This window comes from Lissotriton helveticus, chromosome 7 (assembly GCF_964261635.1).
Source record: "Lissotriton helveticus chromosome 7, aLisHel1.1, whole genome shotgun sequence".
Taxonomy (NCBI): domain Eukaryota; kingdom Metazoa; phylum Chordata; class Amphibia; order Caudata; family Salamandridae; genus Lissotriton; species Lissotriton helveticus.
Window position 1 is genome coordinate 557,039,374 of NC_136068.1, and position 27,780 is coordinate 557,067,153.

A 27,780-nucleotide genomic window follows, 5' to 3' on the forward strand; every position below is an offset into this window, starting at 1 on the left:
TAAAAAACTGAGTAATAGTTATTTCTCAAACGCATAAAACCACTGGCATTTGCTAGTTATGGTTATGAACACACAGCCTCCGCTATGCCTAATACACCTATCTGCCAATGGTTCAGATTTTAAAAAACAGCATTGCGGACACCATGGTTTATGGAGAGGGTTGTGTTCATTCATAACCATAACTGGAAAATGTCTGTGCTTTTACTCATTTAAGCCAGAGCCATAGCTCAGTTTTAACAGTTTTTTCCCGTGAGTACATAATATACTTACTAATTGTTGTTTCCCGCATACACTTTTGATCTGTTAGTCTGTCTTGTCATTCCTCTTTTTCTTCTGCCTCCTACAGTACGTGGCCGTGGGCCATTCCACTTCACCCATTGGCTAACTTCACAGTTAGTGACAGCATTCTGCTCTTTAATAATTACATACACCAACAAAGTAGTTACCTGCAGTGCCAGGGACTAATGAGCCAATGTGTGCTTTTTAAGATCAAATTTATTTCACTTTTACAATAAAGTTGTATTACTGCGTTGACAAAACAAAATGGGCATTGATGAAGCCAAAATGTTGGTAGGCAACACAAGACCAATTTGCTTGGCTAAAGCTTGTTGTAAAATGTGTTTTGTTCACTTATTGACTACTACATACATTTGGGTAATCTGGCCCCGCTAGTAAGCGACATGAAAGGAGGTATAGATTTAATTTTTTAACGCATTTTATTTCTTTTGCAGTTCGCACGAAGAACGAGGCCAATTAAGCCAACACACAACTATACAATGCTTAATAATAATATAAAGGAAAAAGTAACATCTGCTTGTACATACCCCTCCCACCCCTCACCCTACAGATTAATAAATCACAGTAATGTTCTATCTATAGGATACTCAGTGGCTTCACTAGGGTTGGTGTCACCCAGTGCGGGTAACTCATGGTGTCACCCCCTCATGACTTGGGCACCCGGTGCCCACGAGAACCCGGAAAGAAACTGCAGGGAGCAGGATCTGGCAGAGGGGCCCCTCTGCAAATGAAAGATCAGGGGCCCCTCTGCAAATGAAAGATCAGGGAGATCCGGCTGCACGAGGGTGCCAATGTGTTCCAACGTCCTGACGTTGTGAACCCCAGGAATAATTATAAAGTATGAGTGTTCGCGCACCTGCAGCAGGGTCCGGCCCGGAACACGTGTGGTGCCAGCACAGGGGCTGGGGGGGCGGTGCCGGTTCCCGGGATCAGCTGTCAGCTGGGGTGGAGTCAGGCTCTCCAGGCTGCAGGGGCAGGGTGGCTGGTTCCGGTGCCCAAGAGCCGCCGGTGAAGTGCCACTACAAATCCCTGACTGCATTGGGGTGTTAAATAAAAGATAAGCACTGGAACACAGTGTCACTGATGACATGGAGTCACTTGGAAACATTTGCTCTATAGACAAACGTTAGAAACTAATTAAATATCAAATATTACATATTACATAGTGGGCAGGGTAAAGTAGATCTACAATAAACAGGTTAAACTTTGGGTTTCAATTCATCCTCTCCCAATGCTTGTCTGCCACAAACACCCCATTAGTTACCTCACCTCGGCCTTAACACAGTATTCCGTGAAGCCTCGCTCGTTCAGGCGGCTCCTGGTCACCTGGTACCGGCGATCGTACTCCTCCTTCACCTGGCGAGATATGGGCCACAACAGAAACTTCCATACACACAGACTGCCCATGCGCTGACTTTGCCTCGAATGCGCATGCGTTTAATCCTAGTGACAGAGTTTGTTCACTCAGGACTGTGTCTGTGTTCTTGTTGAGCTGTCACGTGCTATTTGAACGGATTTCTTGCTTTTGGCATGCTTTTTGTTCCGTAATAAATGCAGCATTTTTTTATGGTCTGATTTGGCAGCGCGGCTGCCACCAAATATGGGGCTAACACTTGGGATGAGACATTTGGGGTCACCAGGGCTGGGTGCGCACCTGGAAGAGGCTCGCAGGCCCGGGGGCAGGGGGCAGGGGGAAGCTCATGGGGTACAAGTAAGGAGCTTCAAAAGTGTGGGCGGGGACTCACGGTGTCACCCCATGTGCAGTGGCGGTGCGTCCATTGGGGGCGTTGGGGCGTTGCCCCACTAATGCCACAGCTTCTTCCTGCATTACACACACTTCACCAGTCCACTCGAAATCAGGCCGGCCGGACGCCCGAGTCAGATTCGCTGAAGGGGGTGGGGCAGCACTGCAGGGTAACTGTGACTGACAGTACAGTGGTAGTGCTACTATTGCTGCAGGCCCGGCCCAGCAGCAATAGTGCGCATGCTTGAGTTTGGGCAGATAATTTTTCCGATCTGCCCGAACATACGCAAAAGTAGCCGCTGCCTGCAGTGCCCTGCTGCACATTAGGAGAGCGAGCGAGGGTTTCTACCGGCCAGTGGTCCCAACCCCCAATCTCCTATGGGCAGGGACAGTCCCTGCTCAAGCCAATCCTGGTGTTGCTGGAGCAGCGTCTGGATTGGCTGAGAGGGGTTGCCAGCCACTCCGCAGATGAAGACGTTGAGAAGGTGCCCACAAGGGAGTCGGGACCCCAGCCAGGAGCAGAGGCAGCGCTGACCCGGTGAGTTTTCTTGTAATACTTTATTTTTAACCCCCCCCCACCTGCGCTACACCCCCAGAGCTAACATTTAATGTTAAGGCGCCGAAGCTTGGGGTGTTAGCAGTCGTGACTCGCGGGGGGAAGGGGGGAATGTCACGACGTTGGTTTGGTTCCGGGCTCCTAAATTACTACAGCTAAGACGCACATTTCAGGTCAGGGAAAGCCGACGCTTTCATTGCAGATCCATCCATTGTATCAGGTGGCAGCTGAGTGTGTCCTTTTCAGTTTTAAAGAGACAAGCAGCAAGTTCAAAACTCAAAATATAAATGCTTTAATATGGCATGAAAAAAGAAAGGAGGAAATATTTTATGGGACGAGGATTCACTTGGGTGACCCCGGTATCAGCAAGATGAGATCTTTAAAGTGGAATTATATAAATGTGTTTATTTCAGTGCAAAGGGCAGTTACTTAATCTGCCAGCCTGGGTTAAATATCTTTAAAAAATGCATGTCCACTCTTTTAAATAGCGTCCTATCTTCTTTATTTCTATCATTCTTTACTTCTTTTCACTCTCACATATTTCCACGTTTTCTGGGCAAAGAGCACTGCACAAGAGAGAAGGAAGAGGGGTACTGAGGGCAGCGCGCAATGTGCACAGGAGGGATGGATGAGGGGTACTGAGGGCAGAGAGTCCTATGCACATGAGAGATGGAAGAGGGGTTCTGAGGTCAGATGATCAGAGTGGTGTTCTTATCCTTACATCAGTCGCTGCGCTTAAGCGGGATCTCTCTCACTTAATTTATTTATGTATTTAATTCAATTGTTGTGTGCTGACTTTTGGCTGGTGGCCACTTTGTAATGCTGTTTTGGATATTGAGTCTAGGTGTATTTCATGTGTAACCAAAACCCCTACATACGTACAGGATGAGCAAAATCTGACTGGCTGAGGTCACTTGTTCTTTACTCAGTTCACAGAGCTCCTCTGCAGCACTTTAACAATTTTCAGGGACTTTTCCTTTGCATGGGATGGGCGGCATTCTGTGCGTTTTGTAGAGGGCTAGAAAAGCCTCATTGAAGAGGCAGGATTTAATTTGTTCCTTTGGCACTGCCAGGTGGGAAGGATCCTGAGTCTGGGCAGAAAGCATTCCAGGGCTGTTTTTCAAACCTTCTGGTTTGCTTGAATATGCACCGTTTGCCCACTCTTTTTTCAAAATTTTCTCAGGGGGAGACCCCCCAAACTCCCGTAGGTGGTTCAGGCTTGCTTGCTCGCCGCAGTGAAGTACGACAATTGTTTTATGCCTCACCACTTTCAAATGTCACCAGCCGCCACTGCCCATGTGATGGTGTCACCCAGTGCGGTCCGCACCCCTCGAGTGATGCCACTGTGGATACTATCCGTATCCCAACCCCCACCCAGCCTGCTGTCATCCAGCGAAGGCCCCGGATTCATCTTGAACCAAGAACCCTGGGACAGACAGGTTCCAAATCTGTGCTCCGGTATTCAGCCCATCTCTTCCACATCATAGTGGGTTTCTGGGGGCAGTCCCTTGCCTTATAAACTGCTATTTTCAACCCCATACAATGTCACTTCCCCTCTTCCATACTGCCAGGGATGGAGGAGCCTCGGTGTGCCACTCCTGCGCTATGTCTCGCTTTGCTAGAGTCAGGCCCAAATACTGTAGGGATAATAGATTTCTGTTATCACCCAAGCTGTTGGAAGCTATAGATTTTTTAAACATGTTTGGAAACAGAATGTATTCTGACAGTTTTGTCCTCCTTTAGCTTTTTTGGCTAGAGGCCCTAATTTGACGGTGTGCGTCTGTCCGCCTGAACAAAAAAAAATAGAGTGGTTGGGTTCACCAGATGCCTATGCTTAGGGTTCCTCAAGTGTTCCACAGTTTGAGTATAGAATAAGATAAAGAGATAAGGAAAGGTTGGGTTGAAGGGTAAACAAGAATGGTGGCAGGGATGTTAGGCGTACAGAGTGAGAGAAGACCCTTGGACTGACATCCCTGAATGGTGATGGAAGAGAACGGATTAAATAGATCGATGGAAGGGTGGGAAAAAGTGAGAAGAGCCCCTTGTGCCTTTTTTTGCTTGTTGCTTTTTTCTGGGCATTTGCGAGGAATTTTTAGATTTTCCTTAAAGTAAGTCGGCATATTGCATATCTTTACATAGTGTGTATGTCTTGATTCTGCGGCAAATCAAACATATTGAAAACAAGCATTTACAATGCAATGGTTTCGCCTTTGGAAAAGTTTGAGCTATTGGCATTGTAAATGACAAAATTTGTATTTATGTGTTTGTTTTGAAAACAGATAAATAAATGGCATTGTCATTTACATTGCCATTAGCTTAATTTCTCGCAAATGTGAGACCTATTGCATTGCAAATGCTTGTTTGATGAAGTGTGAGAGCCAGCATCTGAACGCAGGAGTCATGCCTCGTGTCAAATTACCCTCTAGCATGTCTGCTGTGCCCCGAGAACAGTTTTGTTTTACAGAAGGATTAATAATCCTCTTTCTGTAATACTGAATGCAGTTCCATTCTTGCACGTCTGGCCCCATACAAATGAAAGAATTCCTTTGCCCATATTCCATATTACTGAAACATGCGTACAGTCAGAGGTCCAGGGAAAACTCTAAATGAGCGCTGCGCAGGAGGTAGCGCACATAAAGGACTATGGATGGAGATGGAGAGATGGAGAGAGGAATGGAGGAAGAGAGAGAGGAATGGAGGAAGAGAGAGAGGAATGGAGGAAGAGAGAGAGGAATGGAGGAAGAGAGAGAGGAATGGAGGGAGGGGGAGAGGAAGGAGGGAGTGAGAGAGGAAGAAGGGAGGGAGAGAGAGAGGAAGGGGCGGGGAGAGGAAGAGAGCGAAAGAGGAGGGAAGAGAGGGAAAGAGGAAGCAAGAGAGGGAGAGAGAGAGGGAGCGAGAGAGAGGGAGAGAGAGAGGGAGCGAGAGCGAGAGGGAGGGAGAGAGTAAAAATGTAAAAACAAGTGCTAAAGAGTGAGGAGAGAAAGCAGAAGGGAAAGGGAGGAGAGGAAGGGCGAGACACATCTAGAGCAGGAGCGAGACAATGTGAAAGAAAGAGAGCAGAGAGAGAGGGAGCACGAGAGAGAGCGAGGGGGAACAGGGAGAATAAGAAAGATGAACAGCTAGAGAGGGAGACAGAGAGACTGAGAAAGAGGGCTGAAGACTCTGTGTATCCTGTGAGTGAGAGGAGCAAGTCCTGTTAACATCCAAACAAAAGGACCACTTGAAACATCAAATGCACGGAGGGGGAGGGGCGGGGGGGTCATGTCTGGTGATGATATGTGTGTGCCGCATAATTCACAGAGTCAAAAACCAATCCTGCTCCCGGGCTCACCACTGGCCCAGCTGTGGAATTTAAAGTCTCTTTAAATTTAGGAAGAAGAACGATATCTCCAATGGAACGAGAAATAAACATTTGATTTTGTTTAAAAAAAAATTATTAAAAGAACAAGTTATCAATACCACAATAAAGTAAAGTAAAGTCCACATTTGTAAAGCGCACAATCACCCGTAAGGGTCTCTAGGCGCTGGGGCCGTCGGGAAGATTAAGCGAGCTATTGCCCAGAGTCACATGGTGCTGGGCTAACCTGCCGCCGGAGCCGGGGATCGAACCGTGGTCCCCAGATTCCAGCGTCAGTCGCCCTGGCCGCGGCGCCACACCTCTTCACATTTCTTTCCACCAGGCGAGAATGTGTTTTTGCCTATGAATACATTGCTTTTCAATGCATCCCTGAGCTCTGGGAGTGTCAATAGGCTTGAAATGGCTCACAAGCCTCTTTCACACTCCTCTTTGAAAATGTGCCTTTCAGTTCACATTGCGCTGTTACTTTTGGCTAGCTTCGGCTGATACAATGTTACCATTTTTACGCTCCCGTCATCAACACAAAGGTACTTTCGAGGCACTTATAAAAACAAAATATCTTTAAAATGTTCCTCTAGCTATGGGTCAGAAGGTGGTTTTCTAACCCAGTTGTAATGTTCTTTTGAGGCGAGTGGAGTTCATCTCATTCTGCTCCTGTATTTAGGAGCCTCATGTAGTCTCTGACTCACCGCGCTTCACAAACAGAGATCCCGGCCGGGTTTCTCTTCCAGGGTGAGGTCGGAGCAAGAAGTGTTACGGGACATCGTGTCTGGGAGCTGTAATCCTGCTACTTCCTGGTTTACAAGCACAGGAAACTTCAGGGAGGAAGGGAAAATGACCCTTACTCTGAAAGCCTGTAAAACCGTTTACTGCCCGCACACGGACAGCGGGAGGGGGGCGGGAACGGGGACACGAACAGCGGGAGGGGGGGGCAGGAACGGGAAGACTTTTGCAAATAGAGCGTGGGCGGGCTTTCGTACTACAGTAGCAATCTCGTCCAAGCAGTTTGCTTACCTGATGAAATAAGCAGGCAATAGAGCGGAAAGTCGAAGTCATGGACATAACAAGCACTCACCACATAACAAGCACTAACCTAGACTACAGAGATCCCGGCCGGGTTTCTCTTCCAGGGTGAGGTCGGAGCAAGAAGTGTTACGGGACATCGTGTCTGGGAGCTGTAATCCTGCTACTTCCTGGTTTACAAGCACGGGAAACTTCAGGGAGGGAGGGAAAATTACCCTTACTCTGAAAGCCTGTAAAACCGCTTACTTGCCCGCACACGGACAGCGGGAGGGGGGCGGGAACGGGGACACGAACAGCGGGAGGGGGGGGCAGGAACTGGAAGACTTTTGCAAATAGAGCGTGGGCGGGCTTTCGTACTACAGTAGCAATCTCGTCCAAGCAGTTTGCTTGCCTGATGAAATAAGCAAGCAATAGAGCGGAAAGTCGAAGTCATGGACATAACAAGCACTCACCACATAACAAGCACTCACCTAGACTACAGAGATCCCGGCCGGGTTTCTCTTCCAGGGTGAGGTCGGAGCAAGAAGTGTTACGGGACATCGTGTCTGGGAGCTGTAATCCTGCTACTTCCTGGTTTACAAGCACGGGAAACTTCAGGGAGGGAGGGAAAATTACCCTTACTCTGAAAGCCTGTAAAACCGCTTACTTGCCCGCACACGGACAGCGGGAGGGGGGCGGGAACGGGGACATGAACAGCGGGAGGGGGGGCAGGAACGGGAAGACTTTTGCAAATAGAGCGTGGGCGGGCTTTCGTACTACAGTAGCAATCTCGTCCAAGCAGTTTGCTTACCTGATGAAATAAGCAGGCAATAGAGCGGAAAGTCGAAGTCATGGACATAACAAGCACTCACCACATAACAAGCACTCACCTAGACTTCCTCCGGCGGCGGTCGGCCGTGGAATGGCCAAAACAAACCTGGACGCCCAAAAAAAATAAGCCCCGCCCACCGCCGCACTGACGTGACAAAAGGGTCCGGATGAGAAAAATTCTCCAGAAACGCCCACGAGTCGCCTCGCAGGATGACGGACGCCTCTGTTTGCCAATGGCTAGCGTCCATTTATGGAGCTAGCCAATGGGAAACAGAGGCGGTGCGAACATCCATACTGTAACTCAAAAGATTTCGCCCTGGGCGGGGCACTGCTTTGCAGTGCCCTCGCCAGGTCGAAACCTAAAAAACCATAGGGGCAGGCACTGGTACAAAAAGGGAGCTCAGAGGAATACGTTTTGTCAGTCCCCTTTGTCCCTCTTTCTAAGAAATTAAAAATTAATGTATATCTACGCAACATCAATGCATTTGTTTGTCTTGTGTTTTTCACTCATCTTACTGTCATTGTGGGATATGAAGGGCCGTTTGGTATTATTTTATTGATGCCGACGCTCATTATTGACTTTTCATTTGCCTCTTCTAGGTCCATTTTTTATCTAACCCATCTGGCAGTGCCCCACATCATCGAGACCAAGGGAAACATTGTCAATGTTTCCAGTGTTAATGGACAGAGATCGGTGAGTGCTGAGCTTGGAGAAGATAGGGCGTATTCTGTTACTTTCAAAATATTTCTAGACTGTGCAGCCACCAATGTTTCTTGGCGCTCAGGGAAGTAGTTGGAGACAACACTTACCTGATGAATGCAAAGGCTGCACGGTGGGCCAGCCAGTGTTCTAGTCTTATCCGATGGGGTATCTAGCAGAATCTACTCCAAGTCCTGGGAGGGGGAGGCCTGGGGGGGGGCATTCCAGAGCATTGCGGCTTAAGATGTTCTTTCACCAATTCTATGCATCCTGAAGGTGGGCACGTTCACTAAAGCTAAATTAGCAGATCTTAAGGTTTATTCTGGGACAGGTCATATCTAATTGGCAGCCATAATACTGGTGTAGTGATACATACCTTTATGGATGACACGACTAATATTGTGATATCAGGTGCAGAGCTTAATTTTACCTTAATTTTACCTGTACCTCTGCTGTACATGGCAAGTGAGGACAGTGCGTTGTATACACTATGACAAAAGACGGACAAAACACCAATTTGCACAATTTTTAATGTTTTCTTTTTAATTGGTGGGCACAGATTAATGAATGTTTCTCCTGAGAATGATGGAGGAAACCAAATGTAACCTCCTCTTGTGCATCCCGGGTCAATTCGGAAGCAACGAGCTGGACCAAGAGGGGTTGTGAGATGAAGATTAAGTGGACAAAGGCGCATAGAGATTGGGGGACACATCATAGTGCAGACTGGAGTAGTGCAACACGCCCTAGTCCCATGTCCTCATTTACTGCTCTTCTGTTTCTGCTCAGTAATCTTAGTCCAATTTTGTTAAAGTGAACACGACTACAGAGAATGGTACCACGGGCGTTGTGGCATCTTTAATTACTTTGCACTCATTGTCACAGTCCATGATCACTACATAGTATGTACAGTAAATCTTCTAAAGCGCACTTTAGGCTTTTTGATAATCTTCAGCCATGAATATTCTTGGCTTTCGAGATGAGAGCGGCCTGCTGTTCTTTTAGTCGCGTTTGAGTTAATACCAGCTGATATGCCTAGGAAGGTTAGCAGCATTGCAAAATATATAGCACGAGTGCTAATATGCAGAGGAGAGTGCGGTCAGAACCTCAAATGGTCATTCCAAAATGTACCTCTGGTGTCATTGGCCAGGAACTGTGTAGTGAATACACTTAAGCACTTAAGCAGAATAGTTGAATAAAGTATTTATTCCAAAAACTTAACCGGATACACACAAGCGTGTCACGCCACGGCATTCAAAGCTAGAAATAACCGCTCTTACAACGTTCATAGTTTAAACCATGCACAATACAGTTGTCAGCAGCGCGAGGTAAACTAAGCGCAAGATGACCTTTTAAAAGAAAACACCGTCTGGTTTCTGCTTGTCCTCGTGCTCTGCCCAGCCGGTCGAGTCACGCGAACAAGCAGACACTACACATCTCCTCCCTTGCAACGAAAACAAAATTATTCATACACATAGTCGTTCAATGTTGCAGGACGTCAGTAACTCTGTTTTCTCTGATGACTTGAGGTTTAATGGGAGATGAGGTCTGTTCAATGTTAATTTCGCCCTGAAAAATTGGGAAGGATTGTGATCCATTCTTAGTAGAAACACACTTTTCACCATGTCTAATAAGAACTTTTTTAGAAGGAGGAGCATTACACAGTGCTACTCTTTTAACGTTCCAACATTTGCTATCTTCTGATAGAGCGCGCGAGGTCACCCAGCCAATGATTTCGCCGTTTCCGGCTTCAGGGCCCATATACTTTCAATTCACTATATTCATTGACAGGGCGACTTCACGAGCTGCTACCAATTGTGTGTGTGTTCCCTACTGTTATTACTCAGTGTACCCGACTTACCATCCACCGACACGGGTACCTATGACTTCAATGGATCAGGGGCCTAGCTGTAAAAGGAAAGGCAGCAAATGCAATTTCAAATGACATTCAATACTGTTGAAAATGACCACGGACAACTGGAAGTTTTAAAATGTTTATCTAAAGTTCGTTATCATCAAGCATTAAACTTACAAGAATAAGGCAATCAATAACCAAGATAATGAAAAGTACATAACTATAGAGAAATAAAGTCAGGGTAATCATTTAAATGCAATAATGAGATGCAAAGGAAATATGCTATGCATTCAAGGCAAGAATTCTTTAGAAAATCTAAGTAAGGCCGTTCTAGACCATATCAGAAAATGACAAACTGCAATGCAAAATATGATTTCTAAAAGGTAGTGTAACATGGGAACATATCAAGAAAAATTATGCAAATGACTTTACGTTTCAATAGTTTGCGGCAAAAGCATGGAAAATTAACATACGCAAGATGTCTCTTTATTAAAGCAAAAGATAGAAATATAGAAAGGTGCAAGTTTAAAGAGCTTAGAGCAGTATTTACCTAGACTGGTGTGGAAACCAAACCCTGGCCACGGGTCAGTTTAAGGACAGGAAACCCTCAATGAAGGATACCCCTCAAAGGACAGCAGGTGCAGAATGGACACCCCGGACAGGACAGGATACCCTCAGATTAGGAATCAGGACAGGACCTCAGGACAGGACAGCAAACCCTCAGGACAGGACCGCTCAGGACAGGACCGCACCCGCAGATTGGAAGCAACGCCTGCGCTCCACCCTCTCTGCAGCTATCGATCAAGACCCCGATTGGGTCAGCGAACTCCCAGCAAAAGTGCTTTGCCAACACTTTAAGGTTCAGTAGAACCTTAGTCTATGGTCAATTTCGGACAGAGTGCTCCGCAGCGCTCTGTATCTTCAGTCACCTATTGAGTACGATGGGTCAGTGACAGGTCAGCTAAACCAGACAAGTCGGACAATTCCCTAGGTGAACCCAGGGTAGATATACTCTTTTGGGTCAGTGTACCACCCCCCAATGTTGCAAAGTGTCAGAATCCCTCAATTTGGATTGGTCCTAAGGTAGGATTTGGGTAACACACCAATCATAACACACTATTTGGATGCCTAATTTACATCTCTGGGTACCGCCTAGCAAGATTGGGGTTCCCATGAGAAACTGCACGGCGAACAGTAACACAACACACAATGTATCATATGAGGAGCAACATTCTCCGTTCTCGTAGCGCAGAGGTGGCTTTCCCAGGCGCATCTTGACTGTGGCTGCCAGCTGGCTAAGTTCCACTGTCCAAAGTTGCCACCTTTCAGTGCTCCCTGGTCATGCGCAGAAGAGACCGTCAATATGGCTCCCAATCAGTTCGGACCCCCATTCCCCGCGGTACATGGAAAGCAAGCGAAAACAAATTAATACATTGAAATAACAGTATGAAAACACATCACAGGGTTTATACTTTCAACTTATCACTAAGAAATATACTTATGCAGTTTAAATGTTAGCTACATGGATACATACACAAGAGCAGTGGCACGAGCAGTACCACGTTGTAGGCAAAGCTATGAATTACGCATGCGCATAAATTTCCCTCCACTTCTGCAGACCCGTCAGGACACGTGAGTGTGGCTGACGCATGCGCAGTAACTAAATACAAGCGGCGGCCATATTTTACGGACACGGATTAAATTCATTAGGAATACACATAGGCAAGCTTCTTAATCCTTATTCAAACTTAATATAAACGTTAGTAAGACGTACACTTATTACCTTGTTACACATAAACGAGGTTCATGAATACAGCAAGGTCGCAAATATGCGAAGCTTTGCTTCATCAATCCCCTCTTTGATGATATTTACTATCATCACAAAATAAATGGAACCAGATGTCAACTTTCTCTCACACTTTATACAGCTCTATTTCTTCCAGCAATCGCTCTAGCTTTTCTCTTTCAGTTTTGGTAGGGTGAGAATTCTTCACCTTTTTATAGATCTGATTATTCACTTCTTCTAATTCGATCTCATCCACACTTCGTTTCACCCCTCTTGCATACACTTCATGCTTTCTGGTGCGCTTGCGGCATTTGCAACAGACAAATATGAAAAATAGGATGAGACCTATAATTCCAATTGGCATCAGTACTTTGAGCAATAAGCCTTTACCTACGCTAGCAAACCAATGACCTACATTTGAGAGACCATCTACCAGTCTCTTCCAGGCACTATCAACCTCGAGTCGTTTGAGTTCCTTTGCCAAATTAGTAATGTTTTTCACATATCTTTTGAGCTGTACACTTTTATCCGCAATATAAGTGCAACAATGTTGCGCCTTCAACATCCGGCAGACTCCGCCCTCTTTCGCCAATAAGGTATCAAGAGCAAGTCGATTCTGCAAAACCATTGATCTGATCGCAACCATTTCGGTATTGACCAGCAGAAATCCATGAGCTGTCTCAGTGGACAATACATCCACTATAGTGGACAATTTACAAATTCTGTGAGTGTTCAGAACCACTCCCACTCCAGGTATCAGTGCACTGAAAATACTACCCATTATTTCACCTATACTTTCTCTTTTACTACGCACTAAGCCATTAGTATTTTCACTGCTTCCAGCAACTCCATTCACATGGTATATTTTCGGGAAGACAATGCCAAAATAGCAGCTTCCATACCAGTGATCCGGCAATTTGAAATAAGCCTTGTCCCCACAAATATAATAAATTCCAGGAAACACAGGCTCTGACCCATTTTTGAAACCCCAACCTCCAATTACCTTGTAATTATGTTCGCATTCACTGGAACCAATGAAAATGTTATTATAATAGCTAGTCTTCTCGCGGTGAAGACATAGCTTGCCTTTCTTTTCAAAATCCAGCAACAGAGCAGGACCCGCCCCACCAGTTGAGGTGCCTTCCATGTTCTCTGCCCATCTTGGCTTTTTCTGACTTTCGTCATTAGCCTTCTTTTGTATCTTAATTCTCCTTTTCTCTGCCATGTTCAGGAACATCTTTTCCTGCTCACGCAAAAAACAAGTCAAGTTATCTCTGTGTGCGTCCGCTATGTCAATGTTACCTATAGTCAGGAAGTAGTCTCCCATATATCGTATTACGTCACTTTTGGTATATACATAATTCAAGTTCCCACGTATAGGAAGTTCAGAAAAGATCACGTCATTGTTAGAGTAGTAGTACTGTAACGGTCCTCTTTTGTAGAATAAACTAGCCAAAATACTACAGGAGATTCCATATGTCAACGGCAAGTGATGGTATGTCACGCCTTCAGCTACAGAGGTAGGTAGCTTCATGCAGACATAGCAATCTTCAATTTCCATAGTCTCTACATAGTGTATTAACAAGTTTGCGAAAACATTTAAGTGTGTCTTATTCTTAATTCCGTGATAATGTAGTCCTCCCTCATCTGATGCTTCTAAGTCTTGATTTGTTTGTCTCAGTGCTCTCTCATGTCTTGCTACACTCTGTGTTGTCAGCTCCTCACTGTCAGTATTTACAATTTCAGTAGGGACAATATTAGTATCTTTACTTACAGCAAAGAGAATGAAAATTGTTAATCCTATCCAAACTAATATCAGGACAACTACACTACAGACACATACCTTGCAGCATGTTTTGCAACAGCTGCGACTAGGTCTACCACTCACGTTTGAATCAGACATTTTTGGGCTCAGAAGAAGTTTCTCAACCCCTCTTTGTGACTTTACACGAGTATCTTACTTTGTGCAAAATCACGATCGCTCGTCTTCTTCTTCGTCAGAGTACTCAGGGACGGGCTCTCCGTCGCTTACGTCAGTTATATCAAGATCTTCAAGTTCTTCCAACACAAGTGTCCATTCAGGTGACTTGTACTTTTTGTTTTGCCTTTTTATTCGATCACTCCTTCTGTTGTAAGTATCCTCTTGTTGTTTAGCTATGCGTGCACTTCTCCTTTCTTCTGCACGTTTTTCTTCTACCGTCTTTATCCTTAGTCTTAACTTCTTTACGAATCTGGGCTCAAGATGCTTTCTTTTCTTAAGTCTTTTAGTTGGTACTTGGACTTCGTTTTCTTCTCTTGCCCTTTTGTTCTCATTTACCGTTGGTAATTCTGTTTCAGTTTCTTCTTCTTCTATCTGACTAATACCAGGGCTCGCATCCATTTCTTCTGCCTCGTTACTAATCTGGCCTTGTTCAGGTAAATTATGTGTTTGCTCTTCAAGTGTCTCTTATTCTGTTTCCTGAACACGTTCTTCTAATCCTACCTGATACTGTTCAAGCACTTCGATCTCTGGACTTTCTTCTGCTCGAACTATTACACTATGTCTAGTCTGTCCCTTCCCGATATCAGGAGTCAGTGGAGGAGTATCAAACACTTGCTCTGTATCCTGCACTTGTTCAGTATCGGGCACTTGTTCAGTCTTATTCACTTGTTCTGTATCAATCACGTGCTCTGTCCCTGTCTGACCTTCTCCTTCCTCAGTTTTGATGTGAATCTCAAGATTCTGAGGTTCTTCGCCTGGGCCTTGCTTTTCCTCACTAGTCCACTCTCTACCTTCCTGTAGTCGCTCACTTGTTCGAATGGGGTCTTCAGTGAGATCAATCAATGGAATCCACTCTTCTGGCCATATGCTTGGCAGCTCGTCTTCAGCTACTTCTGGCTCAGCTTCTTGGACCCCTTCAGCAGGCTGGACTCTTGGTAGTTCGTCATCAACTATTCTTGGGCCACCATCTGCTGATTCTGCAGCTCGACTGGTACTGGGCTGTACGTCGTCAGCTACTTCCGGTCTGGCTCCTGCAGAATCCTCTGCTGGACGTCCTTCTGCTTCAGGCACCTCGTCTGGTGGTACCTTCTGGGTGTGGCTGGCATGTATCCAACGCGGAACCCCTGCAAACTTAACTGCTGTGGTCGTTACCAGGATCACCTGACGTTTTTCTCCCCACCTTGGCTCCAGGCAGCTCTTCCGAGTGTGCTTCTTTATCTTCACCCAGTCCCCCGGGACCAGTTTGTGGAGAGGAGTCGTTGGATTGAGGATGGCGTCTTCTCCGATCTGGCGAGAGATAGAACGCACTTGGTCACCCAATCTCTTGCAGTATTCAAGTACCAAATCATCAGTAATACTCAACAGTTTGCTTCCTGGCACCCATGCTTGTCTCATCACTCTTCCCATAATTATTTCATGGGGACTTAGGCCTGTTTTGCGATCAGGAATACTTCTGAGTCCCATCAGGACCAAGGGCAGGGCCTTCACCCAGGTCAATTTAGTTGCATCACACAGTTTTGCTAGTCTGTTCTTGATAGTTCCATTTATTTGTTCCACTACTCCAGAAGCTTCTGGACGGTAGGCACAGTGAAGCTTTTGTGAAATTCCAAAGGCCTTACACAGTTCGTCGATCACTTCATTATGAAAATGTGAGCCTTGATCTGATTCAATAGTGACTGGAACCCCGAACCTAGGTATCAGTTCTTTTAATAAACACTTAGCTACTGTTTTTGCGTCATTTTGGGGAGTAGGGAAAGCTTCCACCCACTTTGAAAATAAACAGACCATGACAAGGACATATCGTTTCCCTTCACAACGGGGCATGGTGATGAAATCAACCTGTATCCTTACAAAGGGACCCCCGGACCTCCCAATTTTTCCCAGTTCCACTACAGTCTTCTTCCCTGGGTTCATCTTTTGACATGTCAGGCACCTCTGGCAGAGGGACTCTGCTACTTTCCTGAACTTTTTACTGTACCAAGTCTGTTGGAACACTAAAATCATGGCGTCCCTACCAATGTGTGATCCTTCATGTATCAACCTCGCCATTGTGCTAAGTAGGTGTCTAGGTAACACAGGCATACCAGTTGGACCTATAATGACACCATCCACACGTCTTGGTCGACACCCATCTTCCTTCCACTTCTCTCTTTCTTGCCAAGGTGCCGCCTGCTGCCACTCTTTCACTTCATCCCATGTAGGCACTTCTTCAAACACCTGAAGTTGGCAGCTGGTTCCTGGCCCCCCTCGTTTTGGATTTACGATATACCGATCTCTTGCGCACCATTGGGCCACTCGATCAGCATAATCGTTTCCCAGTGATACCTTGTCCATGCTCTTTTTATGAGCAGCACATTTTACCACTGCCAGTTCCTTTGGTAACTGGATTGCCTCTAAAAGGTCCTGAACCACTTTTCCATTTCGAATAGGGGTACCTGATGAAGTCAGGAACTCCCGCTGTAGCCACAACTGGCCAAAGTCATGCACGACCCCATAACAGTACTGACTGTCAGTATACACTGTTATGCGTATGTTCTTCCCAATTTGGCAAGCTTTTATCATAGCAATCAATTCGGCTACTTGTGCAGACTTGATGTGATATAGGTAACCTGCTTCCTCAATTTTCTCTAAGGAGACTACCGCATAGGCAGCACTCAGGCCTCCTTGTTCATGCCTTAGACATGAACCATCTACAAATAATTCTTTGTCATGCTCAGGCAATGGCGTTTCTTTTATGTCTGGGCGTGGCTTGGTATTGAATTCTGTTAGATCAATACAATCATGTTCATCATCCACCCCCCCTTCCATATCCTTTGGATCGGGGAGTAAGGTGGCTGAGTTCACAATACTGCACCTAACAATGTTTACATTTGCAGCACCCACAAGAATCCTCTCATATTTAGTCAGCCGACTAGGGGTGAGATACTGAGTTTTTGTTCTGGTCAACAAAATTACCACTCCATGCGGAACATACACAGTTACCGGATGTCCCATGACAATTGACTCACTCTGTTCTAAACTCGCACAGGTAGCAGCTACTGCTTTCAGACAACCTGGTAATCCAGCAGCCACCGGATCCAGGGTGGCAGAGAAATATGCCACAGGCCTTCTTGTTGTGCCATGTTCTTGAGTTAGGACTGACAATGCGCAATTATCGCGAGTGTCACAGAATAGGGCAAACTCTTTGGAATAGTCTGGCATTCCCAATGCAGGAGCAGTACACAGACAATCTCGTAGTTTGGTGAAGGCTGTTAAGCTTTCATCATCCCATTCTACAATCTCGGGTGTTCCTCTCTTAGTCATTTTTATCAAGGGCCTGGCTAGGACTGCAAATCCCAGAATCCACTGCCTGCAGTATCCTATCACGCCCAGGAACATTCTGATCTCTTTCTGAGTACGGGGTAACTGCATCTTTTGAATTATCCTCACTCTCTCCGATGTCACTTTTCTGACACCTTTTTCTATCTGGTGCCCCAGATATTTCACTGATTTTGCACAAAACTGTAACTTGTCAGGGGACACTTTATGTCCCTTTTCACACAGGTGATTCAGTAGGGCAATGGTGTCAATCACACAATCCTTATGACTTTTAGACGCCACCAAGAGGTCATCTATGTATTGCACTAAGACAGAGTTCCCAGGTAAGACCAAAGTTTCCAAACATTTTTTCAAGATCTGATTAAAGATAGAGGGGCTCTCTGTATACCCTTGAGGGACCCGGTTCCAGCAATACACGTGACCATTGAAGGCAAATGAGAAAAGAAATTTGCTATCTGGATGCAAGGGAATGGAAAAGAATGCATGACATAGGTCTATCACAGTGAACCATTCAGCATCCCAGGGAATCTGATACAGAATCACTGCTGGATTCGGGACAATAGGGCAACAGGGAACTACTATTTTGTTGACTTTTCGTAGATCCTGTACTACTCTGTACTTGCCACTAGGCTTCTTGATGCCCATAATCGGAGAGTTACATGGGCTACTCATTACCTCCTGTATGATGTTTCCTTCTAGCAATTTCTGTATTTCCACAGCAACACCAGCTTTCACTTCTGCATTCATCCTGTAGGGTTTAGTATTGGGGTATACTGCATTGTCCTTTATTGCTATCTGTATGGGGTCCACATTTTTCATTAACCCTACATCTTTCCCGGTAAAGTCCCACACCTCTGGCTTTACTGCTTCTTGGAGTTCTTGGGGTAAATCCTGCATGGTCATTCGTTTAATTTCCGAGTCAGGGCGGACTAACATTAATTTATAAATGCCGTCTTCATCTGGGGTCTGAATTTCAACACCCTTTGGTGTGCAAAAGATGGTACAGTTCATTTTGCACAGCAAATCACGTCCCAGTAAGTTCACTGGACTGGTGTCGCAAACGACAAATCTATGCATTTCCTTAAAGTTTCCAATTGAGATCTCCATGGGCTTGGTAACAGGAGTACTAATCAATTGATTAGATACACCCACTACTTGGATGGCTTCTCCCGAGAGGAGTAGGTTTGGAACGTCCACTGTTCTCACAGTAGAACGGGTAGCGCCAGTGTCCAACAGAAAGGTGACATCATTTCCGTCAACCTTTCCTTCAATGTATGGTCCGGACTGGTCTACCGGCAAGGAGGCGCCAAGTACGCACTCCTCGTCCTCCCATCTCAGGCCCCGTCAGTACTGGTCATCACAAAGGAAGGTATCATTTAAAAGATACTGCGAAGTTGCTGCATTTCTGTTCTCATTGCTTTCCCAGACTTCTATCTCATCTCCCTCTGCCTGCTTTCCCCTGTATACTTGCTTTGGTGCTCGGGGCACCTGAACTGTTTTTACCTGGGGTTGAGTCTTTCTTGGTCTCTCTTTCTGCGTCTGTGGAGTTAAATCAGGAGTTTTGGGGTTATCTTCGGGCAAGTATGGACACTCGTTACGCCAGTGTCCAATTTCGCCGCACTGATGGCAGGGAAATTTCTTCATAGCCTCTTCCCTGCTCATTTTGGGCCGGGGCTTGCCTCCTCCCCCTCCCCCAGGGCCTTCGTTTTTAGCATTTTTGACCATGTTACTCAACTGCTTTTCCTGCTGTTCTGCGAGCTTCACCTGAGCCCACATCACTTTTTCCTTGAGAGCCTTTTTCTTTTCTGCCATCTCGTCCTCGCAGTACTTTGCGTACCGCAGGACCTCGTCTACCTTTTTGGAGTGCCAACAGATTTTGTTATCTTTTATCCACTGACAAATTTCAGGTCTCAAACCGTTTACAAACCTGTAAATAAAGTGCGTCATATCCTTCATCTCGATGTTAACTATACCACTGTATGTTTTAAACACCTGCAACAGCCTTTCATAATAGGAGTGCACTGTCTCCTCTCTCTCCTGCGTTGTTCTATCTATCCTGGTCCAATCAGTTTCCTTAGCTGGCACCTTTAGTTTCAGATGCTGAATTACTTGTTCATACTTTCTCATGACTTCCTTCGAAGGTTCCCCTGTTTCTTTATCTCTTGTATACTCCTCACTAGGCCAGGCTATTGCTATTTTACACTCAGTCCATAGATCGACCGGGACCACAATGTCGAAAAACCCATCCAGGTCTTTCCACAGGCATTTCTGCACCTTTACGAACCTTTCCACTTGCCGGTACCATTCAACCGGCTTCTCGCGTAGTTTCGGAAAATCGTTAGTAAAGGACACAATATCCTGTCTGGACCATGGAACGTGCACATACCTCCCACCTGGTACTTCCCGCATGGGGCATAACGTTTCGGGCTTGTCTACTTCTCTCAGAGGGAACTCAGGGGTAGCTTGTCTTGATCGGGCCTCATCTTTCTTACGTGCCCACCTCGTTTTCCACCTCTCCACATCTCCCCATTTTTGCAAAACTGCAAGCAACTCTTTAATCTGCAACTTCCTCCCTGACACATTCAAGTTCTCTAAATCCTTGTCTGAGAACTCAGCTCGGTATGGTTTCTGCAAGGGCTTTGATCTGGATATATCTATACTAGCTGCGGTGTCGGTCAGTTTTTCGTGGAGCACCCTAGTACTCCGGGTAAGGCTTTTACACATAAACAGCAACTCTTCCTCAGAATAGGTATTCAATCTGTCCAATCCCACATTTCCTGCCATTAATTCCTCTATTTCTACTCTCAGTTTGTAGAGGTCTAAAGGTTTCGTTTGCGGAGCCTGTTTTTCTAACTCACGACTCCAATTTTCAATTTCTTCCGGCGTTACCAAAGAGACACTCCTGGTACCCGTTGCTGATTCTAATTTAATTTCTTTTGTATCAAAAGGATTATGCCTCTTCTGCACTCCCTTCCCTGTTTGTTTGTTTGGCAGGTCCAAGAACACAACTTCGGACTCGCACTCACTGGACTGATCATCTATCAGTAGGGGCTCATGCCTCGGCGGGGCCATTATCGGGTTCATAACTGGAGGGTTCGGACCTCCTTGACTATTCCCGTACAACGGAACTACGGGTCCGATTGTTACCGGAATAGTCAAAGCTTCAGGACTGGTATTTAACTGGGAGATCTTCTGAATTATTTCTGTCCTCTGTCTAGCTATGGCCTCCTGCTCCCTTTCATCTAATATTCTTCCTAAGGTTCGGTCAGGTATCATCTGTGGGGTCAGTTGAGGCGTAAAACTCGGGGCAGTAGGATGCGTTTCACTTGGTCCCCCACCATAATTTGGTTTCGGGAACAAAGTTCCTGTCCCAAATGACCTGCGCTCCTCCCCATATGGAGGCTGCAAAAAGGGCACTCCTGAACTTAATGGCTTTTCTTCGTTTTCATAAAGAGGTCTGGGGTAAAAGAGCTTTTCACGGGAATATTTTTCCTCCGGGTCCACGGGCATACTGGGATATATATTTCGTACTTCCGGGGGCTCGGGCTTCTCAAAATAGGGCAATACCTGGCCCCCTCCCCCCCTACATAGGGATCTGTCCTCCTCCTTAATAGATGGACGCTGGAGATTCTCTCCTGCACTGGAAGGTCGGGCTCCCTCATTATAAGGGGGCGGACTCCTCGTAAAGATGTCATCTAACAATTCATCGTCTGACTCCCCAAGGGCTCCCCAATGCTTACTCTTTTCTGTCCTTTTCTCTCCCCCAGAATGGTTTCCTGCTGGCATCATGGGAAACAGACCCTCAACAATCATGCTCTGCCTCCACTGTTTCATCCTCTTATCCCTGGTCTCTTGTTTCAGCCTGGGGTACCACTTAGTCAGACCTTTGTCCATTCGGGGTTTCTCTCTTTCAAAAGCCTCAATCTCCCATTCCTCTAATGCCTCATACTGCGTTAGTCTCGGTCTGGGATGCAATTCATTCATGCGAGTTCTCAAATTAAATAAAATTCTGCCATTGAAAGTTCCGTCTAACGGAAAAGCCAATACTCCGTCATCTTTTGTGTACTTTACCTAATTCTCCAACCATACACAGGTGTTGTACCCTCGGTCAAACATCATGAATGAGGCGGGAGTATTCGGTGGCGGGATAGTAACGCCCTCTCTAGACTTAATCGGTTTGTCCGTTTTGAAATAATTCTTTACCCTACTTACAAGGGACATCTTTCTCTTAGCTCTGTACATGATATCGTATCTATTAGCTTTCCACTGATCCCTCTCGAACCCTTGGTTTCTTGGATCGGGTCTAGTCTCTGGACTATAAGAGTGCCACATACGTTTTCTACGCTTAACTCTGTTTACAAAATCACCTCCGATCAGAACGCGTCTTGCAATTCCGTGCAACCAATGAGGTGCGCGCGTTCAAATAATTTCGGCCAATGGGTGCGCGGCCCCTTCGTGAGACTGTCCTCACTCCTCGGCGCTTCACCCCTCCTTTACAATTCCAGCCCCGCTACCCGCCCGCTGCTTCTACCAATCCCAGCGCGGCACGGAGTGACGTCAGAGACGCTTCGCGGCTGACTCCCTCCCTTCGCAAGGTAACGGAAACTTTCTTTCTTTCTAAAGTGCTCAGTGCTTGGTTATTTTACAACAAATACACATTCGCCACAGTGCTCAAGTGTCTAGACAGAAAAGATTTCTTTTACTGCAAGTAAACTACTTCCATTTACTTTTCACGCGCTGCGGGCAGATCTCTTACGCCTACCCTTCACTCTAGCATCGGTGCACCTGTTATTCCCCTAAACTCATCCACTTCTTTCCGGGATATATCAGAGTCTAAGGTTTCCCAGCGGACCCCTCTGCTTTCACTCAAGCTCCGAGGAACCTGCTACTCTTCCGATGTGACCCTTACTAGGTTACGCCACTATGGGAATTTTGCCAATGAACCTCGTTACTGACATTTATTCACACATGTATTCAGAAAAACCCTAGTTAGTGCTTCCCGGTTATCCTAACCTGCACCTAACTTTCCTTAAGCCTGTGACCTCAGGACAATGGATTCTATTCACCACTTGCCCTTTCAATTCCCCGGGGAGTTCGGACAACACAAAACGAGACGGTTTACAAATGCATGGATTAATACATATAACAATATAAGAACAAGAATAATAACAATACAACAATTCATGAATTTCAGCAGCGTATTCACAAGAGAGTGATCGGTTCCCTCGCAACAGCCGCTCTTATAGCAGCATCAATGTACTAGCAGCTACCGACTTAACTAGTCTAACTAATCCTGCCTAACCTTTAGCTAGTCCCTAACCATCCTCTGATCTACCAGAAAACTGATAGAGCGCGCGAGGTCACCCAGCCAATGATTTCGCCGTTTCCGGCTTCAGGGCCCATATACTTTCAATTCACTATATTCATTGACAGGGCGACTTCACGAGCTGCTACCAATTGTGTGTGTGTTCCCTACTGTTATTACTCAGTGTACCCGACTTACCATCCACCGACACGGGTACCTATGACTTCAATGGATCAGGGGCCTAGCTGTAAAAGGAAAGGCAGCAAATGCAATTTCAAATGACATTCAATACTGTTGAAAATGACCACGGACAACTGGAAGTTTTAAAATGTTTATCTAAAGTTCGTTATCATCAAGCATTAAACTTACAAGAATAAGGCAATCAATAACCAAGATAATGAAAAGTACATAACTATAGAGAAATAAAGTCAGGGTAATCATTTAAATGCAATAATGAGATGCAAAGGAAATATGCTATGCATTCAAGGCAAGAATTCTTTAGAAAATCTAAGTAAGGCCGTTCTAGACCATATCAGAAAATGACAAACTGCAATGCAAAATATGATTTCTAAAAGGTAGTGTAACATGGGAACATATCAAGAAAAATTATGCAAATGACTTTACGTTTCAATAGTTTGCGGCAAAAGCATGGAAAATTAACATACGCAAGATGTCTCTTTATTAAAGCAAAAGATAGAAATATAGAAAGGTGCAAGTTTAAAGAACTTAGAGCAGTATTTGCCTAGACTGGTGTGGAAACCAAACCCTGGCCACGGGTCAGTTTAAGGACAGGAAACCCTCAATGAAGGATACCCCTCAAAGGACAGCAGGTGCAGAATGGACACCCCGGACAGGACAGGATACCCTCAGATTAGGAATCAGGACAGGACCTCAGGACAGGACAGCAAACCCTCAGGACAGGACCGCTCAGGACAGGACCGCACCCGCAGATTGGAAGCAACGCCTGCGCTCCACCCTCTCTGCAGCTATCGATCAAGACCCCGATTGGGTCAGCGAACTCCCAGCAAAAGTGCTTTGCCAACACTTTACGGTTCAGTAGAACCTTAGTCTATGGTCAATTTCGGACAGAGTGCTCCGCAGCGCTCTGTATCTTCAGTCACCTATTGAGTACGATGGGTCAGTGACAGGTCAGCTAAACCAGACAAGTCGGACAATTCCCTAGGTGAACCCAGGGTAGATATACTCTTTTGGGTCAGTGTACCACCCCCCAATGTTGCAAAGTGTCAGAATCCCTCAATTTGGATTGGTCCTAAGGTAGGATTTGGGTAACACACCAATCATAACACACTATTTGGATGCCTAATTTACATCTCTGGGTACCGCCTAGCAAGATTGGGGTTCCCATGAGATACTGCACGGCGAACAGTAACACAACACACAATGTATCATATGAGGAGCAACATTCTCCGTTCTCGTAGCGCAGAGGTGGCTTTCCCAGGCGCATCTTGACTGTGGCTGCCAGCTGGCTAAGTTCCACTGTCCAAAGTTGCCACCTTTCAGTGCTCCCTGGTCATGCGCAGAAGAGACCGTCAATATGGCTCCCAATCAGTTCGGACCCCCATTCCCCGCGGTACTTGGAAAGCAAGCGAAAACAAATTAATACATTGAAATAACAGTATGAAAACACATCACAGGGTTTATACTTTCAACTTATCACTAAGAAATATACTTATGCAGTTTAAATGTTAGCTACATGGATACATACACAAGAGCAGTGGCACGAGCAGTACCACGTTGTAGGCAAAGCTATGAATTACGCATGCGCATAAATTTCCCTCCACTTCTGCAGACCCGTCAGGACACGTGAGTGTGGCTGACGCATGCGCAGTAACTAAATACAAGCGGCGGCCATATTTTACGGACACGGATTAAATTCATTAGGAATACACATAGGCAAGCTTCTTAATCCTTTTTCAAACTTAATATAAACGTTAGTAAGACGTACACTTATTACCTTGTTACACATAAACGAGGTTCATGAATACAGCAAGGTCGCAAATATGCGAAGCTTTGCTTCATCACTTCTAAGATGACAGCATTTTTCATCAGGGCAATAACACGTTGAGGATCATTGAATCTGCTCACACCTTTCTTAATAAAACCTGTTTTCTTAATTTTGACCCATTGTCCAACACTTATTTTCACATCTTTAGTAGAATGTTTAGCATCATAAAACTTTTTATATTTGTCATGCTTGAGAGAAAGATTGTTTTTGACTTCTGTTGAAGACCAGTAAACTTCATTATAATCTTTAATTGGATTGCTCCCTTGAGAACTCTGTTATACCTCTCAATTAAACCATTTCCACTCGGGTTATACAAAGAAGTAATTTTATGAGTGACTCCGCACTTCATCAACTGATTCACCATAGTATCCGAAGTAAATTGCACACTATTGTCACTAATTATGGTAGCAGGTGTACCTTCTGAGTTGAAAACTTCATCAAAAAATGCAATGACAGTGTCTGTATCCAATTTTTTGTTAACCTTAATAACAGGCCACTTTGAAAAAAAATCCATCTTAGAAATTACAAACTTCTCCGAACTACCTACTGGGCCCATCATATCTACTGCAACACACTCCCAAGGAGCATTAGGACATAAAAAATCAGCCATAGGAGGCCTGAGGGTTTTTAGGGTCTTGTCAGCTGAAGAACATAGATTACAATCTCTGACAATTCTCTCAACTGAAATGTCTACACCTGGCCACCAGAATCTACTCTTAACTATACATTTGGCCTTGAAAATACCTAAATGTCCTTCATGACACAAAGCAAGTATTTTTTTCTCTCAAGACTGAAGGTGGCACCATCTTATCCCCTCTCATGAGATTTCCATCAACAACAGACAACTCATTTCTGAGCTCCCAGAAAGGTTTAATTTCACCCATTTCAATTTTACGAGGCCAGCCATTCTTAACATAATCCTTAGTCATAGAGTCCTGCCATTCCTCTTTTGTAAAAGATTCAATTCCATGGTCCCAAACCCCTGCTACCTGGACCTCATCCATCAAATCATCCTGATTCTCGACCATTTGTACAGGTAACCTCAAGAGAAAATCAGCCACTGCATTTTTCTTGCCGGGTAAGTATTCGATCTTATACAAAAAATCCAACAGTCTCATTGAAATACGTGGCAACCTGGCAGAAACATTTATCATACCTACATTGGACAACACTTTAACAAGGGGGTTGTGATCTGTTCTGATGATAACCTCAGAGCCCCAAACAAAAGTGCAGAAATGTTTCAGTGCCCAAGCACATGCTAGTGCTTCCCGTTCAATAACTGCATAACGTGATTCAGCTGGGGATAAGGATCTGGAAGCATAAGCAACAATGGACTCCTTACCCTTAGCATCAACTTGCGAAAATACAGCACCTATGCCTGTGCCACTAGCATCTGTGGTGATGGTTTTTTTCCTTGGGTATCAAAACCTTGGAGTGCTGGTGCAGAAATAATGGCATTCTTAATGTCAGTAAATTCTTCTTCACAAACCTCTGACCATGAAAATGTACTCTTAGATTTCAATAATTCCCTTATATTGAAAGTCCTGCAAGAAAAATTCTCTACGAATTTTGAAACGAACTCCACCAACCCTAAAAATGATTTAACTTCATCTTTGTTTTTAGGGCTGGGAGCATCAGAAATAGCAGATACCAATTTTTTTGGGGGGGTAAATTCCAGCAGCGCTAATTTAATGTCCTAAGTAGGTAACTCTGTCAGCAGCGAATTTACACTTTGAAGGTTCAATGGATAATCCGAACTTACTCAAAAAGGCCATAACATGAAGCAGTTTCTCTCTATGATCTTGGCAATTGTGTCCTATAACCAGGATATCATCTTGAAAAATTACTACATATTTTAGATTACCAAAAATATTATGCATTAAACGCTGGAATGCCGCGGAAGTGAGGCCAAAAGGCATTTTAGTGTAACGAAAAAGCTCCGGAACAAGTCCACAGCCGTTCAAAGGATGAAAGCAGCGCAAATCAATGAAAGAATAACTCGAGGCAGCAGAAATCCAGCAGTTGAAAGAAATCAGCGTGGGTTCTATTCGGTTAAGATCCTTGTCGCCATAAAAGTAAGTGTAGTGAATACACTTAAGCAGAATAGTTGAATAAAGTATTTATTCCAAAAACGTAACCGGATACACACAAGGGAGTCGCACCATGGCATACAAAGCTAGAAATAACCGCTCCCACAACGTTCAAAGTTTAAACCATGCACAATACAGTTGTCAGCAGCGTGAGGTAAATAAACAAAGCGCGAGATGACCTTTTAAAAGGAAACACCGTCTGGTTTCTGCTTGTCCTTGTGCTCTGCCGAGCCGGCCCAGTCACGTGAACAAGCAGACACTACAAATTGTCTGGCCATAAGTTCTCTCTGTAACATTTATAAACTTTTAAATAGTTTGAGCACAGTCATGGCTATGACCCTACCCGAGTTGAGCCATAGTTGCATCGTAGGTGTAACCGAATATACATGTATATTTGGTTCTTATTGTATGCATCTTTGAAGATGCATAAGCAATTTTCTTTTCTGTCACTATGTGGCAGAGCACAACCAAGTAAGGAATATGAGCGAGCCTTGGGCTAAATGTAATGAGTCAGAATGTTTCCATTTTGGATCCTCTTGTAGGAAGGCAGGCGGCGTAAGATCTAAGAAGCTGACCTTATGGGGCCTAATGCTGAGTGCAATTTTCATTGTTTGGTGACAACTTTGGTAGCAGAGTCTTTGGTCTGTGCGTGAAGGTATCTAATATCCAGGATTGATGTCATGTAAACAAGTTGGGCATATGATTTCTGTCTTGCTTGCCCCTGTTGCTCCCTGCCTGTCAGTCATTGCAGGGTAGGTTTGAGTGTGGACGTGCTTATCTGTAACAACCCCTTGCCAGCTCCTGTTTCTCTGTTTCCACCAACCTTAATAACCTCTTATACTTTGCCAATCAGGGCAGCGATGTTACTTGTCAGTGCCGGTTGAACTGCTGCGCTATCCACAATTTGAGCTAGATCCCCTCTGTGGGCGCCGTC

General features: G+C 45.2%; 1 protein-coding gene across 1 annotated transcript in view; it reads left to right on the plus strand.

The window, feature by feature from the left end:
* The window catches only part of LOC144766887 (3-oxoacyl-[acyl-carrier-protein] reductase FabG-like), a 164,669-nt gene that overhangs the window by 47,995 nt on the left and 88,894 nt on the right, over nt 1-27,780 (plus strand). The window contains exon 4 of the mRNA XM_078650593.1: nt 8,389-8,482. Coding sequence (XP_078506719.1) covers nt 8,389-8,482 — 94 coding nt within the window. The remainder of the gene's footprint in view (nt 1-8,388; nt 8,483-27,780) is intronic.